This window comes from Mauremys mutica, chromosome 2 (assembly GCF_020497125.1).
Source record: "Mauremys mutica isolate MM-2020 ecotype Southern chromosome 2, ASM2049712v1, whole genome shotgun sequence".
In the NCBI taxonomy this organism is placed as follows: domain Eukaryota; kingdom Metazoa; phylum Chordata; order Testudines; family Geoemydidae; genus Mauremys; species Mauremys mutica.
The window spans coordinates 142,685,957-142,706,092 of NC_059073.1; the positions used below are offsets into that span (position 1 = coordinate 142,685,957).

The window sequence follows — 20,136 nt, forward strand, 5'->3', positions numbered from 1 at the left end:
CTTTGAATTCCAAAAGGTGTCTTCTCTGAATGAGATGAAATTGCATAGGTGCATTGCCCTGGTTGCGCTAAGCTTGTGTTTACTTGCCTCTCCCACAACTTCACATCAGTTGCCTCTCCAAAGTGCAGCCAGGACTGCCCCCGCCACAGCAAAACCCAGTGGAGGGTCCTTGGGAAGAGGAAGTCTCCAATGATCCGCTGGGAGATTCTCTCACATTACCAGGAGAGGGGAGAAATGGGGTTTATCCTTCTTGCAAAATAAGGGTGGAAGGGAGATCTGCCTACAAGTCCCCTCAGATCAGCTAAAGTCAAGGCTCCCACAGGAAGATCCTGTGTTTCAGCAGTAGTTTTGGACCTTGGTCCCCCCATTTGTGAAAATGGGATCCCCACTGTAAGGGAAGCAGCAGAATAGACAATACAACTCCAACACGTCGTTCCTTCTAAGCTACAGCAAGTTCAAGCTCTTTGTCCTTGTTTTTAAGACTTTGCATAAATGGTAGCTTCTTTTGTCTAAGGCTGTGTCTCCACTTAAAACACTACAGTACCAGAGCAGCTGTAGCACTTCAGTGTAGATAGTAACAGGAGAGGTTCTCCCATCACTGGTAGTTAATCCACCTCCCTGAGAGGTGGTAGCTAGGTTGATGGAAGAATTCCTCTGTCAACCTACTGCCGTCTACACCAGGGGTTAGGTCGGCATAGCTACATTTCTCAGCGGTGTGGATTTTTGCTTGCTGATGTAAGTTTTGAGTGTAGATCAGTCCTAAGTCTGCCGCGTGCCACTGATACCCACTGCACAGACCCCTTTGTCTCCTCCAACCATCTTCCCACTTTCTTCCATGCCACTCCTTAAAACTATTGTTATTTTGTGTTATCACAGCACATAGGAGCCCCAGTCACAGATCAGGACCTCACTGTACAAACACAGAGTAAAAAGACAGTCCCTGCCTCCACAGAGCTTACACTTTAAGTATAAAACAAACAACAGATAGGTATGGACAAATGGGGCTTGGGGGCGTACAAGGAAACTGAGACAATGTTGGTATGGTCTCAGCCAAGCTGTAGTCTATTTTTTTGTAGGCCTCGTACCAAAGAATTTTATGGAGGACTTTGAAGGATGAGTTAGTTTTGCAATCTCTATGGGTAAATACACCTCTACCTCAATATAACGCTACCTGATATAATATGAATTCTGATATAACACCATAAAGCAGCGCTCGGGGGGGGGAAGGCTGCACATTCTGGTGGATCAAAGCAAATTCGATATGACGTTTCACCTATAATGCGGTAAGATATTTTGGCTCCTGGAGACAGCGTTATATCAAGGTAGAGGTGTAACTGCCTTTTCTGAGTTGGTGCATAAACCCCTGCTTTCATCACAGTCAGATCCCTCAGAAGACCTTTTTGAGAATGATACCCACAAGAAGTTAGCTAACTAATAGTTAAAAGTATGACTGGAAAGAGGGTTAGTCAAAGTGTCTCCAGCAAATTACTAACAGTTGTGACCAGTCAGCACCTTGGGCCACTTCACATTTATGTTCTCCTTTCCCCCACCTTTTAACCTTTTCATAGAAGATCAGAATTGGAAGAGACCTCAGGAGGTCATCTAGTCCAACCCCCTGCTCAAAGCAGGACCAACACCAACTAAATTATCCTCAACATAAGCTCTTCAGAGCAGGGACTGTGCCTTTCTTCTTGTTTATAAAACACCTGGCGCATCACAGACACCCCCTTATTACTCAAATAATTAATCATTTTCTGCTGACCCTAGTCATTCACCATGATGACAAGCACTTGTTCTACAAAAAGAATTTTCCCCCTCTCCTGCAATCTTACAAGAGTTAGGAGTATTAAAATGTAAACACACACATTTCACTTTTAAGAAACAAATGGTGTTTTGATGGGTATTGGTAGTTGAAGGCAAGAACAGAATCTTTCAGGAGAGGTCAGATGTATTCTATTCTACACCTACAGCAATGGTCACCTTTGCCAGTTACTCCTCTGCCAATCCTTTCCCCCATGCACGTGGAGGTTTGTTTTTTAAAGGGGGATAGGGTTGCTTCTCCATTCCTATTTCTCCCCTTTGCTCTATTAAAAGCTGATGCAATTAAGCAGCCACACAATGGTGCTTTTAGAAGCCTGAAATATCAGGCAACTACACTCATCCCATTGCACTCCCTCCTCCTACACTTCTTCCTTTTAGAAGACAGTCTCCATAAACGTTATCTGCTCTACCACTCAACTTGTGCCCTTTGCTTAATTCAGTGATAAAAGTAACAGCCTGCAAAGTCACTATAGGATTGGTGGGCAGAGAGAAATTCTACTGAGGGATACATAACTCCACTCTAGGCTAACTCTTGCAACCTCGGTGAGCTGACACCACCTCATCAACCTCCTCTTGGTTGGCACTGGCTAAAGTGGCTATCTACATACCAGAAGGAGGATGCTGGATGGGCAGGGGCAGCTCTAGGAATTTGGCCGCCCGAAGCACGGCGGCATGCCACGGGGGGCACGCTACCAGTCGCCGGTCCCGCGGCTCCGGGGGACCTCTTGCAGACGTGCCCACGGAGGGTCCGCTGGTCCCGCGGCTCCGGTGGAGCATCCGCAGGCATGCCTGCAGGAGGTCCACCCGAGCCGCGGGACCAGCGGACCCTCCGTAGTCATGCCTCGGGGAGGTCCACCGGAGCCACGGGACCAGCGGACCCTCCACAGTCATGCCTGCTGGAGGTCCGCTGGTCCCGTGGCTCCGGTGGACCTCCCGCAGGCATGACTGTGGAAGGTCCGCCGGAGCCGCCTGCCGTCCTCCCGGCAAAATGCCGCCCCAAGCGCGCGCTTGGCGCGCTGGGGTTTGGAGCCGGCCCTGTGGATGGGAAGGCACTCTGCAACTTTGGGGCCTATTTCTGATTCTCCCTTAAGTCACACCTCCAGGCAGAGTTCCTCTGGGTTCACTTGCTCCACAGACCCCTTCATGGAGCAGTAGGTGCTGTTCAGGGTTCTCTACTCGGTACCCCCCTCAGGTTCTCTTTTTTTGATCCTACAACCTCATGTCCATCCCTGTATTATTATTTGTTGCCCCCAGAACTCTTTTGACACCTGGGTCCTCCCCTGGGGTGGGGGTGGGTTTAAATATGGGCAGGCACATCCGTGGTGATTCAGTACATGCCATAAATACCCCCCACAGTGGGCTGACTCCCTCTGGGCTAGTTATTGCAACTCCAGCTGAAGCCAAGGCTGGGGCCTCTTACAGCAGGAACAACCCCACACAAGTCAGCAGAGGCAATGCCTTGCAACGGGACAGCTCAAAAACAAACGCTGCACGCAGTGCGGGGCAGAGCCTTTATCCATAGGCGCGCCAGCAAGAGAGCGGGGAAGCCTTTTGCAATAGGTGCAAAGCAGGAGCCATTGCGGTCAATGGGAGCAGCTTTGCAGCATGGGTCCACTGCTACAGCCAGGCTCGCGCTAATCCCCACAAGAGAGCACAGTGCGCATGCGCTAATTCCTCCTCCCCCGGTGGAGTTTCGTAGGTGCATGTGCCGTAGGGCGACTTTTCTAGCGCATGCGCCGCCTGTCCTGTTCAGCGCATGCGCCGTGGCCTCGGCCTCTGTGGCGGTGACAATGGAAGCGGCTGGGCGTCGCTAATTCCCCCCCCCCCCCGTTTTGCTGGGGGCTCCGCTCCGGGCGGCCCCATGAGGAGGCGGCGGCCCAGCCGCCATGGGCTCGCTGAGCAGCCGGGTGCTGAGGCGGCGGCGGGTGGCGCCCCCTCGCGGGGAGGGGGCGGACGGGGACCGGGGCAGCCGCGGAGGGAAGAGGAAGCGGGGCGGGTCCGAGGGCCCGGGCGAGAGCGACAGCGACGGGGACGGCGAGCGCGAGGAGCGGCTGCTCAACACCCCCCGCAGGTAGTGGGGGATGGGGGGCCTGGCTGGCGGGGGCGGGGCTTGGGGGGGCCTGGCTGGCGGGGGTCTTGGCTGAGGGGAGATGAGGGGCCTGGCTAGTGGGGGGGGGGTTTGGGGGATCCTGGCTGGCTGGCTGGCTGGCTGGTGGGGGGTCTTGGCTGATGGAGGTTTGGGGGGGTCTTGGGGAGGTTCTGGCTGATGGGGGGGTCTTGGCTGGCGGGGGTGGAGGGATTTGGTGGCGTTATGGGTAGCGGTGCGGGGGTGTCTGGAGCAGGGTGGATCTGGTTTGGGTCAGGGAGGTATAGTTACGGGGCCCTAAGGGTAGGGGTGGAGGGAGGGATTTGGAGGGTGACTGGGGAGGGTGGAAGGGTTGGTGGAGATGAAATGTGGGAAGTTGGGGGGTGTCTGAGCTGGATGGAGAGGCCAAGAAAGTTTGGGGATGTAGGAAGGTCTGAGTTTCCTCTATTCTCTGGAGGCTTGTCACATAGAAGGGGTTGGGGGGCAGAGAAAACTAATTCTGGAAAAAGGGATTCTAGCCCCATGAAAATTGGCAGGATGTGTTTGAGTGCAGGGGCAGGTGTGGGCTTTGGGACTTCTGTTAGCTCTCCTACTCGCTCTGGGAACATCCTGATAACTACTTAGCTGTAGTAAACAAAAAGAAAGTAAACATAAGTCACATGAGCTCTGTTAGCAACACGAGGGGAAATGGTCTATAACTATCTAATGACTAAGGGAAGAGAAGAAAATCTTGCTAGCCAACTTCTGAGGTGGTGCTGTAAACAATCAAGTGCTTGACAAATATTTTCATTGTGGCAGAATTCCACAGTTTGTGTATGTCTTTGGGTTGTTTTTTTTCATGCAGGAAAAAACTAAAAAGTACATCCAAGTATATTTATCAGACTCTGTTTTTGAATGGTGAAAATAGTGATATTAAGATCTGTGCTCTGGGAGAGGAGTGGAACTTGCACAAGATATATTTGTGTCAGGTAGGTGGTTTTTCTTTTTTGCAGTAGAAACTCATTTTGGTAAAATAAACAATATTCTGTAAATTTCAAGTATAGATCTGTTTTTTCTTCATTTTTCCTTCCTTCCACCCCCCCTTTCCAGTTTCTAATTTTTGTTTGTTTGTTTCTATGCAAAAATATAAAGCACCCTATCTTGTGCTTCAGATGCTCTTGACAACCGCTCAGTTCCCAATCACTGATACAGCTCTCTCATCCTTGTGTAAACTTTTTAAAGATTTGTAGTCTTGTATGGGAGGTGTGCACATAATTAATGAAATACTGTAATATGCCTGCTAATTCTTTCAGCTAGAAAGAACAATTAATGGCTAGTTCTCTACAGTGATAATAAATAACTTGCATGCATAAAACTAAGTATTATGAGTAAAGGCAAAATGTGAACATCTTTTTCCATCCCTCAACTTGGATGGACTTGCAAAGAGTCAATAGTACATTGTTTACAGCACCGTGTGAGAAATGCATATAGGAAAGCCTTTGCTACAAATTACAGGGCTTGTGAAGAATGCTGGACTTCAAAATTTTGTCTCTCTTTCCTTTCTGTGCTAGTCTGGTTTCAAAAAGATGAAGGAAGTAACTGCTTTCACATTCACTATCTACTTATGCAAAGGATGCTGATACTGTAGATTTCTGTTTCTAAAGTAGAAAAGAAAATAAAGGAGATATACCAATCTCCTAGAACTGGAAGGGACCTTGAAAGGTCAATCGAGTCCAGCCCCCTGCCTTCACTAGCAGGACCAAGTACTGATTTTTGCCCCAGAACCGTAAGTGGCCCCCTCAAAGATTGAATTCACAACCCTGGGTTTAGCAGGCCAATGCTCAAACCACTGAGCTATCCTTCCCTCCAGAGGTTATGCTTATCACCAGTGGTCCTTCTGCTTTGAGATTGTTGGTTTTTAAGCTTTCCTTCTCAAGATCTCAAGCAAGGAAGGAGTATAATGTGCGCAACAGGTCGACTGCTCTAAACCAGCCAAAAAATTTTATGTACCTTATTTATGAGTAAGGCTATGTTTTTAGTAAAGGTTGCGGGCAGTAAACAAAAATGCACGGCCCTTGATGTGTCCATGACTTTTACTAAATACCCCTACCTAAAACTTGGCAGGGGGGAATGCTGTGAGTGCTAGGGGAGGGCGGCCCGGGTGCTGGGGGGAAGGGGGTGCTGGAGGGAAGGGGGCGTAGGTGGTGGTGCATGGCCCGGGACCCCCACTGGTGCTGGGGTGTGCGTGGCGGCAGGCTCCCTACCTTATTCCACACCTCCTCCGTTCAGGCTAACAGCATGCTTTTAAACAACAATGTTTTTTTTACAAGACTGCATAGCCCCAGGTATTTATAAAACAAACATATTTAAAAGTAATAAATACAGAAGATGCAGTTCTTATTCACAGAATTTCTTAGAGTGACTTAATTGTAAATATAAGGTGCATGTCCCAAAGAGCTCACTAGTGAACTTGGATGCCAGTTTACTTAGAATGGAGTTGTCTTTCAGTGCATGTGCATCAGCAACTAACCTGGTTCTCAGACAAATACCTAGGTGGTGAGTCTGAGTAGGATTCCTCTGCCTGACAGGAGCAGATCTCTTTTGTGCTAAAGCCCCATCTCCAACTTAATTCGAAGGCCAGACTTCAGTGAACTGAAAGCAACTTCTACCTCTGGACTGAGGTACCATTGAGCCTTGTGTTGCATTCAAACTCCAGCCCACTATTGCTTCATTCTAGAACCACCACTTATCAAATAATTCTCCCAGAGATTACTGTTGGGTTGACACCGTTATACCTGATGCTTTTTCCCTTGTGCTTCTAAAAAAGACAACACTTCAAGCTGTTGTTGACTGATACATTTGTATAACAGGGTAATATCCAGATCTCTGCCAAACAGATCTTGACCACATGGAGTCCTGGATAGGGTTTGATGTAATCAGATGAATGCGTTTCATATGATGCACTGTTGGTGTAAACTGTGATTATGTTCTGTTCCAGTTTCTTAGATTTAAAATTGAGACTGTTGAGCATTTAAAACAACAAAAAACCCAAATCTATAGCAGCTCTGATTAAAAGCTACTGCTGTTTCCATTATTTTGTTTTCAGATTTAATTTTGAGTTTCATATTCAGAAACTATCCATGACCCATAGTGTGAACCAGTGGCTCTCAAACTTTCCAGACTACTGTACCCCTTTCAGGAGTCTGATTTGTCCTGCATATCCTCAAGTTTCACTTCAGCTTACAAAATCAGACACAAATATACAAAAGTGTCACAGCACACTGTTACTGAAAAAATGCTGACTTTCTCATTTTTATCATATAATTGTAAAATAAATAAATTGGAATATACATATTGTATTTACATTTCAGTATATAGTATAGCGAGCAATATAAACAAGTCATTGCCCATATGAAATTTTAGTTTGTACTGATTTCACTAGTGCATTTTATGTAACTTGTAAAACCAGGCAATTATCTAGATGGGTTGATGTATCCCCCTGAAAGACATCTGTGTACCCTCCAGGGTACATGTACCTCTGGTTGAGAAGCACTGGTGTAAACAATGGGGGCATGAAAAGTTAAGGAAAATAAGGTACACTTCAATGGGAATTGTACTATCAAGGGATAGTATTCATACACATAGTGATTTGCACTGATAAGAACAGTTTTTTGCCATGGGGAAACAATAGGAGAAACCATGGCTTCTTCATGGCAAAAACTGTTAAAGACAAAATTCTAGTTTGAAGTTGTCATATGCAACATTTTAATTAGTATTAAAATGAGTCACCTTGAAATCTAGTTAGCTTTTAAAGAATTAAAAGTAATTTCATGCTCTACATCTGAAAATCCCCCTACCAATTTTTTGTGGTACTATTGCACAAAATCAGCAGACAAACTTGAATCAGAGGCACTGTAGTGCCTCAGTGGTTGAAATAAATTTGGACAAATATTAATTTAAGGTTCTTTTTCTTTATATCTGTGTGCTGTGGTGTAAACAGTTCTATAGAAGACATATTTTTGGATAAAATATATGAAAGCAGAAAGAATAAACTCACTGCAGTTCCCAGTCAGAGGTGAAACATTTACTTAATCTTTTTCATGTACTTCCTAAAATAATCCCAGACAGAACAGTTTATTTTTCCCTGTGGTTCTGTTGTTTACTTTCTAGAAAGGAAGAATGGTTTTGTGGTTAAAGTACGGGCAGGAGTTAGACTTGTGTTCTAGTTTTGGCCCTGCCATAGACTTCCTGTGCTACGCTGGGCAAATCACTTAATCTGTCTTTATTTTTCCAATACAGCTTTGTCATTATCTTGTAAAAGGTTGTAAAATTTCTTTTAAAATCTTGATGTGGCTTAATGCAAAAGCATTTAATGTTTAATTTAAAATATTCAGTGCATGTTAAATTCCAAACTTTTTTGAGAAAGTGGTGTATTTTGCACCATATTGACCGTGTCTCTTAAGTTTAGAGACATCATGTAAGGGGAAATTTTGTTGAGTTGAATCTCGAAATTGGTTCATGTACAGGACTATCACCTTTAATTGGAATTAAATCAGTAGGGTTAAACTGTTTTTCTTAATATTATACAGTATATCTGTAATCTTACTATTGGTGAAGCTATCACTCCACCTTTACATATTGGACAGATTGCTTCTGTGTCTTGATGAGCATCTGTCAACTTTAGCTCTCCTAGTTTGTGCATTAGTTTGTGAATTTTTCCCACTAGATGGCACTGAGGTACTGAATGAGAGATGCAATATATATGAATGAGAGATGTAAATTAAGTTTTTTGGCGCTGCTTGTTAAAACACACTATTCTCCATAAAAGCAGCAAAGAATCCTGTGGCACCTTATAGACTAACAGACGTTTTGCAGCATGAGCTTTCGTGGGTGAATACCCACTTCTTCGGATGTATTCACCCACGAAAGCTCATGCTGCAAAACGTCTGTTAGTCTATAAGGTGCCACAGGATTCTTTGCTGCTTTTACAGAACCAGACTAACACGGCTACCCCTCTGATACTATTCTCCATGAAATCTAGGAGTTAGCCCAGTACATTTGGATATAGCCCATGAGTGTACTAAGCTCTCCACCAGTAGGGAACAAACAATCCAGTTTCTTGATTACAAAGCAACAGTGGTGTATGTTTTTGCTCATAAATAGAGCGTGAAGTGGGGAAATACAGATTTAGAAACTTTTGATTTTAGATACATATACTATAATTTGCTGCCATCAGTGGAAATATTGGGTAACAGTGCAGAAGATATGCTATTGTACAAATAGATTTATTTTTTTAATCTCTCAGGTAAACATCACTGAGTGATAGCATCTCATAATGGGCACTCCTGCTGCTGAGATGGAAAATCATGAATCCTAGTAAAGCAGTATTTTCCACTTCATTTGGATGGAAATCTAGCAAATTCTAGTTTTATATGCCTTACACTTTGTTAAAAAAGGTATATTAACATAAATGGTTGTATGTGTATGTGTTTGTATGAATTTACCTACACACAAATTTTAAGATGTATGTGTGTCCTTAGTCTGAGACCACAATCTTGTAAATAATCTGTGTGTCTTGCATGCATTCTTTTTTAATTGGCTTAAAAAAAATCAATGCCTGCAGGATTTTTTGTCTACAAATAGCTAGAAGGACTTAAATTTTGGACATGAGTACATGCTGTGGATATCATGATTTATAATGGAAAGCTTTTGACAGCTTTTCTGCCTATTTAAAATTGAATTAATTGGGGAAAAATAACTTGAAAAACAAATGTCTCTACTTCTGTAAATAGAATTGGAATATGGGTCAATGTTTGTAAATATTTCCACATAATTGGAAGAAATGTTGTTACACCTCTACCTTGATATAGCGCTGTCCTCGGGAGCCAAAAAAACTTACCGCGTTATAGGTGAAACAGCGTTATATCGAACTTGCTTTGATCTGCTGGAGTGCGCAGCCCTGCCCCCCCCGGAGCACTGCTTTACTGCATTATATCAGAATTCGTGTTATTTTGGGTCGCATTGTATCGAGGTAGAGGTGTAGTTCTTCTTGACATGGAAATACATCACAATTATTTCAGCTTCCTTACCCTATAATTTACTTGATTTTATAGCTAAAGATGATTAACAATTTTGGCTACAGGTTTTCATTATTTGAATGAAATGATTCCTTGTATTTTTTTTTTAATAGTCTGGCTACTTTTCCAGTATGTTCAGTGGTTCTTGGAGGGAGTCTAGCATGGACATCATAGAACTGGAGATTCCTGATCAGAATATTGATATAGAAGGTAAGCAAGCACTAAATCTCTGACATCTGTTTGAAAAGAGGGTTTATTTTCAAATAAGTGAAAATGAGAACTGACAAATCAGTAAATAACTGCAGTTACCTCAAGAGAAAACATGAGTTGTTTATGGCTTAGTTTAATCTTGGATTGTGACAGGAACTGTGGTGAAGGTCCAGAAACTGACTGAAGTAGCTCAGTCTAAAGCAGTGATTTGAACAACATATAGCTGTTCAGAACACTGTGTACAGCTCTTGTGGAGACCCAAGTGTTTGAATGAAACACCTCTTTCTCTGTGTTGTCTTGGAAAGACAGCCAGTCAAAGGAGTGCTCTTCATGGTTCTCTACTTGGGATGGTTTTGAGGATATGTGTTGGAGCTGTTGGCATCCTTTCCTGTCCTCCAAGCAGCCAGGAGTAAAGAAGAACAAGAAGAGGTGTTCTGTTGGACTTTCAGAGAGAGAGAGAGACAGACACACACAGTAATTCCAGATTGGTATCCTGATGTGTTACAGTGATGGCATGGTGGGATTATAATTCATAGGCATCACCCTCTGCAGTGTTATGGTTCCTTGGAACTATTTGATAGTGTAAGTGTTTTTTCAGCTGTTATGATGAATACCAGTTGTTTAAACAGCAAAGTCAGTAATTGTACTGTTCAGATATTACTTCTGCTTTTAAAAAATGTGAACAGAAGGGAACTGTTTAGAAAGTTCTCAAATTCTTGTGAATCAAAATATGGATTCTCTCCCCTGGGTACAGCTTGTGTGTGTGTGTGTAGTTAGAGCTACAGGGCTTATAGAAGTGATACATTTGATATAAATATTTCCTAATGGCTCAGTTGAAAATAATCACCACATTTGTGGGCGTGGGGTATATTTCAGTAGTTATGATGTTCTGTGATCAGTCCATTGACTTTCTTTCGATTTAACTTTTTCCAATTTAGCTTTTTTTCAGGATTAAAGAATTTAAAATTTTAGCAACAGCATAAATCGAAAGGAATCGATAGTATTTAAACATTGGGTACTTTAAATTACTAACTGTGAGATTATAGCTATTTTTCTATAGATTTGACAATTTGTGCTTTTTTAGCTCTGCAGGTAGCATTTGGCTCACTCTATAGAGATGATGTTTTAATAAAGCCCAGTCGTGTTGTTGCCCTCCTAGCAGCAGCCTGCATGTTGCAGCTGGTAAGTTTTATATAAAGTAATGGACATATTCAGATAGTATAGCATCTTACGGTTTTAGATTAAAATAAAAATTCGGAGTGTAGTTAAAAGGCACACTCATGAACAAAAGTTAAATATGTTCACTCTTTCTCCTAATAGATTATACAAATCATTTTCAGAACAATCATTGGAAAAAGAGTGGGCTGCTTAATAACTTATTTAGCACATATATTAGTGAAGCAGTTTTATGTAAACACGATAAGATTCACTTTTAGTTGAAATATAAAATTGCTTATTGAGGCTTACTCGAGGATGTAAATAGGATTAAATTACCTGTTATAACAGCATTGTGCATGTTGCTGTTAAATATTTGTAGCTATATTATTTTCCTTACTCTGGAAGAGTTTGATCGTATTGTTCTGGCACATGACTTTGAAAACTTAATGTATTTATAAATGGTCTTCACTAAATTGTCAGTAATGTCCAAAAAAAATAAGGCTATGCTTTTAAAAAAAACCCACAAAAAAAAACCTTTGAATGTTTGTGGATTTATTCACAGGATGGTTTAATACAGCAATGTGGCGAAACTATGAAGGAAACAATTAATGTGAAAACTGTGTGTGGCTATTATAATTCAGCAGGGACCTATGGATTAGACTCTGTGAAGAAAAAGTAAGAATTAACCTTTTTCTCCAGACTATTTTTCATATGTTAATTAAAATGTAAATTTTCTTTTAAAGATGGAACATTTTTCAAAATATAAATTTGACCAGTGAATTAAATATGAGTTGGTCCCCTGTAGTTTAAGTGCATAACATGGATCATGCTTGTTTTAGTTCTCTTGTTCTGCTATTTTGAAAACAGTGGGCTTCCTTTAAAAAAGTGTAGCACAGAGGATGTAAGGAATTAATTGTAAATTTGGAAAGAAGACAGGTTAACTTTGTAGAAGGAGAGTAATATTAATGTAACAGGCTGTTCTGTTCTAATTTCATTGGATATTGGTGCTGTTGGAATGTTCAACGTGAAATAAATGTAAGTTCTGAACAGCAAAGGTCTTGGAAGAATCGGTGAGCAGGGTGCTCCATCCAGGTCCCTCTTCCCCAACAACAAATGGTCCCGCAACCCCTTATGTGACATGGAGCTACTTTACTTCACTTTTTCAATTCAGGCTGCCCACCCTCCCTTTGCTATTACAGAAGATAACCTTTGAAAAGTTTCCTGTTAGTGTCATGCTTATCTAAGTAAACCTCATACTTTGAAAATGTCTTAAACGTTTCTTTAACCCTTCCTAAAGTTTACGATCATTCAAATTAAAGTAGTATTAAAGAATAAGATGTATCAGAGTTTTTAGATCCAGGGAGTTTTGTATTCAGATCAGACATTCTTAAATCAACTAGAAGTTATGAAATGTATTTTAGAGTTTGATCAGTTGTTTAATAGTCCAACAGGGATATCTGAAAATTGTGAATAATAAACTGATTTCTTTTAATCTAGGTGCCTTGAATGGCTTTTGAATAACCTGATGACTCACCAGAGTGTTGAGCTCTTCAAAGAACTCAGGTATTCAGATTTCATTTAACTTGGGTAATTGAGTGGTTAAAATAGTTACCTCAAAATATGTAGACTAAAACATGTTGCAAGTGGCATATTAGAATATTGATGACCATTACAACAAGAGCTAGGCCATAAACTTTTTTTTTAATGTTATGGGTCACTTCCAGGGTTGGCTGTTTGTATGTGTTATATAACTTAACTTTAAAATTTTCTCAGATGATGTTTGACAAGTTTTTCTTTAGATATTCATGATTTTTACTTAACACTGTTGGTATTGCATCTATTTTCATAATTTTTAAAAGTAAGCTTTTTTTGTATTTGACAAGTGTTGTTAGTGATGATCCTTAGTCCCTCCATTGTTAAGGTTGAAATTAACTTCAAAATATAATTTATAGTTTTTGGCTGAGAAAGTACTTTTTTCTGAATGCCTGCCTAGTGGCTAGTCACTTCCTTTCTTCTTCAACTCCCACCTAAATATTTACTTTTCTTTTCATATTACCAAGATCTTGTGCTCTGAATCAGAATATTGTGTATATACTGGTGAACTAAGACTGAATCCTTTATCTTTCGCTTATCTGTGGTCATAGGGAAGGAACCTCCTTTCCTCTTAAATTGTTTTCCTTTTCCACACTGGGTCAAAACTGAAACCTTCCAAAAAATTTTTGCAGAAAAATCCACACCAGAATAGCTGACAGCACAATGGTTAGGGCACTCACCTTAGTAGGGACTTGTCAAGATTCAAGTCCCTACTAAGCTTGATTTGAAGCAGGGATTTGAACATGGGTCTCCTATATGCCAGGTTAATGCCCTTCTAGTCCACTCTCTCCTTGGCCCAATGAATATTTAGTTATTTATTCAAAGTGGAACAGTTTTAATAGGAGAGATTGTAGAGACTCACTCCAGATTTGCCAATAGCCTGGTAATTAGGGAAACTCACCTCATCCAAATCAGGCAGAGCAGGGACTACTGTATCCCAGGTGAGTGTCTTAACCACTGAGCTAATGGTAATTCTGTGTGCTCTCTGTAACCAGAAATTCCATCCGAGGCTGGAAAAGGCTTCCCAGCTAAAGTTTTGTCAAAAGCAGCCCTTTTCACAAGTTTCAGTTTTGACAGCTGCATTTTCCAATGAAAAACAGCTGGTTGGCCATTTTCCAGCAAAGCAATACCTTTCACTTAGCTATGGCAAGAGTGAATTAACTTCCTTCACTCTTTCTTCTTTGATATTACTAATTACTTGATTGACTTACAGTTTTATACACATCGTCTCATAGTATTTTCTTTTCCAGCATAAACCTCATGAAACAGCTGATCAGCTCTTCTAACCTATTTGTCATGCAAGTGGAGATGGATGTGTATACTGCTCTCAAGAAGGTACTTGCAAAGGGCCCAGATTGTCCTTGGTGTAAGATTATTGAAGCCAATGAAGTTACACCAGGAATGAATTTAGCGCAATTTATTTAAAATTTTTGAAACTTCAATATTGTAGTGTAAAGTAATATTCAAATTCTGAAATGATTATATTATTTTGACTTTTTGGTGTTAAAATATGTGTAGACAGAATTTTAAACTGTTTATAGATAATTGTACTGTGAAAATAACAGGGCAGTCGATCACAGTTAACTTGTGCGATTAACCAAAAAAAAATTAATCACAGTTTTAAATCGCACTGTTAAATAATAGAATACCAATTGAAATTTAATAAAATATTTTTTGATGTTTTTCTACATTTTCAAATATATTGATTTCAGTTGCAACACAGAAGACAAAGTGAACAGTGCTCACTTGATATTATTTTTTATTACAAATATTTGCACTGTAAAAATGATAAAAGATCTAGTAGTTTTCAGTTCCCCTCATACAAGTACTATAGTGCAATCTCTTTACAGTGAAAATGTAATCTAGAAATATAGATTTTTATTTTATTGGTTACATAACTGCACTGAAAAACAAAACAATCTAAAACTTTAGAGCCTACGAGTCCACTCAGTCCTACTTCTTTTTCAGCCAGTCGCTAAGACAAACAGGTTTTTTTTGCATTTACGGAAAGTGAGAACAGGCGTTCGCATGGCACTTTTGTAGCCGGCATCGCAAGGTATTTACGTGCCAGATGTGCTAAACATTCGTATGCCCTTCATGCTTCGACCACCATTCCAGAGGACATGCTTCCATGCTGATGACACTTATTTTAAAAAAAAAAAAAAGTGTTTTAATTAAATTTCTGACTGAATTCCTTGGGGGAGCATTGTATGTCTCCTGCTTTTACCCATTTTCTACCATCTATTTTATGTTATAGCAGTCTCGGATGATGACCCAGCACATGTTTTTCTTTTTAAGAACAGTTTCACAGCAGATTTGACAAAATGCAAAGAATGTACAAATGTGAGATTTCTAAAAATAGCTACAGCACTCAACCCAAGGTTTAAAAATCTGAAATGCCTTCCAAAATCTGAGAGGGATGAGGTGTGGGGAGCATGCTTTCAGAAGTCTTAAGAGTAACACTACAGAACCTGAACCACTAAAAAAGAAAATAAACCTTCTGCTGGTGGCATCTGACTCAAATGATGACAATGAACCTGCGTCGGTCCACACTGCTTTGGATCGTTATCGAGCAGAATGCGTCATTGGCATGGACACGTGTCCTCTGGAGTGGTGGTTGAAGCATGAATGGACATACGAATCTTGAGCGCATCTGGCACATAAATATCTTGTGATGCCGGCTACAACAGTGCCATCAGAACGCCTGTTCTCACTTTCAGGTGATATTTTAAGCAAGAAGTGGGCAGCATTATCTCCTTCAAATGTAAACAAATTTGTTTGTGAGAGTGATTGGCTGAACAAGAAATAAGACTGAGTGGACTTGTAGGCTTTAAAGTTTTACATTGTTTTATTTTTTAATGCAGTCTTTTTTTTGTATATAATTCTACATTTGTAAGTTCAACTTTCAGTATAATGAGATTGCATGATAGCACTTGTATTAGGTGAACTGAAAAATACTCTCACTTTTTATAATGTAAGTATTTGTAATAAAAAATATAAAGTGAGCACTGTACACTTTGTATTCTGTGTTGTAATCAAAATCAATATATGAAAATGGTATTCTGTTTAATAATAAAAAAATTAATTGTGCAATTAATTGCAATCGCTTGACAGCCCTAGAAAATACCCTTTTAATCATAAATATATTTAATTAGACCAGTGTTACGATGATTACAAAATCAGTTTGTAATAATTAGAAGTTGAATTAATTACTTGTTTTTATCAGGAGCTTCATAGTGGCTGTAACATTAAATTTGTTAGTCTTGGGTGTTTACATATTTTATGAATCTAAAATAAGCTTATAAAAATTTGTTTTTGTTTAGTGGATGTTCCTTCAGCTAGTGCCTTCTTGGAATGGACCACTAAAACAACTTTTAACTGAAGCTGATGCCTGGTTTTCCAAGCGTAGAAAAGGTAAGCCTATTTGTATGGTTGCAGTGTTTGTGAAAAAGGTGCTGGATTTAGAACTTCGGTGCTCGGTACATACTGCAGCAAATACAGTGCAGTTGTCTGTCAGCTCCCTCCAAAAATACTGCCCCATGTATACCAAAGAGATGCATTCATTTACTTCACCTCACCTCCTATTCTCATTATACTGTTAAAGAGTCGTCCTTTGAACTGTTTTGGCCATGCACGTTGAATCTAAATCATTTCATCGTACACTGTTTTTGTTATTGACTTGTCTAGTGAAATCTTTGTTTGATCTTCTGAAAATTCTGGCCAAACTCTCTTGGATTTCAGTGAATAAAAACAATTTGGTCTAATAGTTTTGCCTTTACAATTATTTGAATGTTGTTAACTTCCTTGGAATTGAGAAATCTATTCTGTTTCACACTGGTAATTTTGCTTGCAAAGTGTAATTGGCCTTTCTCTATTTGGAGAGCTTAAGACCTTCTGTTAAATGTGTGTATATTTTAGAAGACAATCAAAATGAGCAAGTTCTAGGAAACCTGTAATGGTGTATGTCTCATGTAATATTGCAGATTTTGAGGATGACATTGCATTCTTAGAATCTGAACAAGGAAGAGCATTCTTGACAGTATTCAAACACTTGAGATTGCAATACATCATCAGTGATTTGGCATCAGCAAGCATTATTGAGCGAGATTCTCTAGTACCTTCAGGTAAGAAAATACTTTGATTGGACATTTTGTGTATTTTCTGATTAGTAGCTGGAACAAATTGTGAATGAAACTTTTGGGCTTATGCCCTTGTTCCCATCCATCTGTTTTGTTTTTTTTATTCACTTACATACTTTTTAAAAATATTCATTGGGCTGTCAGTTATGTCAGCATGGTCAGCAGAGCTGTAAAACTGCCTTGTATGTTTGAGTTATTGGAGTAATGTAAATATTGATAATGGAACAGGTAATAGAATGTAAATATTGATTGTAATATACTTCATGAGTCATCTATTTCCTAGAAAGAGAATTGGCTAAAGCATTAAATTGAAAGTTAGTGATGTAATAGGTGGGGTTTGTATGTAGATTAGTGTTTGAAACTGAAGGAGTTGCAACAGCTTGTCACTTTAGTCTCTAGCATCTCAGAAGGCATCTGTTACTTTACCGATAGATAAAGTTTGGAGAAAAGAAAGCTCTTGTGTTGTCCTCAGCAAGGCCGTTGGCAGTCTGTTGTTCAGTTATTCTGTTTGCATTTTCCAGTGTGTAAAATGTGCCCAACCTCTTTTGATTTGGGGTGCACGTGTGAATATTAAGAGAGAATAATCAATGTTGATGAAAGAAAATCAGGTTGAACCAAGAATTAAAATGTTACCATAAATTGCATTATAAATAGACTCCATCCTCACTCTGTTGGCACAATCCTGAGTAAGCAAATGGTCTTTGCTCCTTGCTCTGAAGCTTAACAAATTTGGGCACTGCCAGATGAACAGAAATATTAATTCTCAAAGTTGGGGGCCTAAACTGAAAATGCGCTGCCACCAGGCATTCAAATCTTCCAGTAGGTGGAGCACTTGGCTCTCTAACTTCAGTTCCACTTCCCTCTTTCTTTCACTGCTAAGTTAATTGAGCGTGCCTGTTACAAAAGTTGCCTTGATTTCCTCTTCTCCAGCTCTGTATTGGATCCTCTTGGATCTGGTTTCCACCACCTTTCCACCACTTAAACTGTTTTCACAAAGTTTTCTGATGATCTCAGGGTCTCTACTTTATCTTCACTGACATCTGAGAATATGACAGTGTCTAAATCTTCTCAAATCTTATCCACCCTAGGTTTTTATGATACTGTCCTTTCTGGTTCACATGCTACCTCATGTCTGTCCCTTTCATGTCTCCTTTGGCATGGCCTCCTTTGTCTGTGGGGTTGCATGTTGCTCTGTCCTTGAATCTCTTCTTTTTGTTACTTACTTTCTTTGAGTGACATCCTGTACTTTCACAGCTTCATTTACGATGTCTGTGGTGATACACATATCCATCTGTCCAACCCGTATTCATCCCTGCCCACCCAATTCTGCATCTCAGCCTCTCTGACATCTCCTCCTGGATGTTACTGAAAAGTTAGACTTAAGTAGTTCAGTTTTAGCTTTTTTATCTTTCCTCTTAAACCCTCTTTACACTCTCCATCCTCTCCCTTATGACATGACCTTCATCCCTCTTGTCACTAGCCCTATATTCTAAGTGTCACCTTTCATTCCTGCCTCCTCGTCACCCAAGTGTTCAAGCCATGTCCAAATCCTGCTATGTCTTCCTCCAAAACATCTTCAGGATCTAATGTTTTTTCTATCCCTACAACTAAAATGCTCTTTCATGTCCTTGTGTCCCATCCTGATTACTGTAATCTCACTAACATCCATGCTCAGCCCCATCCACTGCATGGAAAAATGAAGTTTCCAGCATCATCTAGCCAATCGATTTGACCAAGTAACTTGCTCCTTTTTTAATCCTTTCCTTGACTTCATCTCCTGCACTGCATCAGGTTGAAGCAATGAACTTGGCCCTACTTTTTTGGCACTAACTGTGTTGCCCTATCCCTTTTACCTTGTTAGTGGTGTCAGCTTTTTCAGTCATCTCCTAATCTTTGACTCCATACCCTGAACACAGAACAAACATCTTGAGCAGGATCGTTCCTGAAAACTTGGTGATTCTGTGACACCTACAAGAAACTGAAAGGCTGATTGTGGCTAGATTTTGGGTACTTAAGAGTGAAGTACCCCTCTAAAAAAACCATTCTGTTTATAAATATGATCAGTTACCCCGGTAACCACTTCGCTTAAATCTTGTACTACCTTCCCTTACTGCTTGTTATAAAAACAGTCTCCAGTTTGTTCCATCTTTATCACGCCAGCACAACCTGAGAACTGAAAGTTTATCTGAATGGTCAGAAAGTGAAGCATGAAGTAAAACCGATCTGTCTAGGTATGACCTTAGACCGCACACTTAGTTACCGTGCCCACCTGAAGAAGACAGCAGCTAGAGTTACGACGTGTAACAATCTTCTTAGCAAACTGGCAGGTTGGTCATGGGGTGCTTGTGCTCCAACTTTGCGGACGTCAGCTCTTGCCACCTCCTATTCAGTGGCAGAGTATTGCGCACCAGTTTGGAGTCAATCGTCACACACCAATCTGGTGGATATGCAGTTACATGCCGCCATGGGTATCATCTGCGGCACCCTGCATCCGACTCCACTCCCATGGCTTCCAGTTCTGAGCAATATTGCTCCTCATATCAGATGAGAGGTTGCCACTGGCAAGTTACTGGAGAAAGTATGCGCCAACTCAAGGCTGCTGCTGCACAATGACCTTTTTAAGCCACCAGCTGCACATTTACCGTCATGTCACCCATTATGGTCTCATCCGCCACACCAGGATGTTAGGACGGAAACCCTGTGTTATAATCCCCAACCAGTCCCTCGTCGCTGACCCCACAATATCTCCGCCTGGTTTTGACCTGCCCCGTCACCAGTGGTCCCTGTTGAACAGGTCATGCAGTTGCAGCGCAACACAGACGATGGCACACGTTGTCGATGAATTCCTGCTGACTAGGTTCAGGGTGGCCTAGAGGAACTGCATCACGCCACTGAAGATGCCATCACTTGGCAAGACGACTGCACACGCTAAATAAATAACTACTGCTTGTTTGTTTGTTTCAAATTTATTTGAAAGAACTTTTAGAACCCGTACTCCCTTAATGACCCTCCTCTTCCCTCCATTACTTTGTCAGGATTAGTGCAGAGGTAAGGTCCTATTAAGTCAGCCCAG

General features: G+C 40.9%; 1 protein-coding gene across 2 annotated transcripts in view; it reads left to right on the forward strand.

Annotated features, from left to right (window-relative positions):
- Window positions 1-3,593: 3,593 nt before the first annotated feature.
- Window positions 3,594-20,136, forward strand: part of GMCL1 (germ cell-less 1, spermatogenesis associated) — a 35,080-nt gene continuing 18,537 nt past the window's right edge. Inside the window, exons 1-9 of one of the 2 annotated variants that reach the window (XM_045003081.1) lie at window positions 3,594-3,892; window positions 4,752-4,875; window positions 10,077-10,173; window positions 11,258-11,355; window positions 11,894-12,006; window positions 12,829-12,894; window positions 14,175-14,259; window positions 16,248-16,338; window positions 16,908-17,048. In XM_045003081.1, the coding sequence (XP_044859016.1) occupies window positions 3,708-3,892; window positions 4,752-4,875; window positions 10,077-10,173; window positions 11,258-11,355; window positions 11,894-12,006; window positions 12,829-12,894; window positions 14,175-14,259; window positions 16,248-16,338; window positions 16,908-17,048 (1,000 nt within the window). In that variant the 5' untranslated portion in view covers window positions 3,594-3,707. Of the gene's footprint in view, window positions 3,893-4,751; window positions 4,876-9,180; window positions 9,343-10,076; window positions 10,174-11,257; window positions 11,356-11,893; window positions 12,007-12,828; window positions 12,895-14,174; window positions 14,260-16,247; window positions 16,339-16,907; window positions 17,049-20,136 lie in introns of those variants that run through there. The other variant, XM_045003082.1, reaches the window with a different exon arrangement.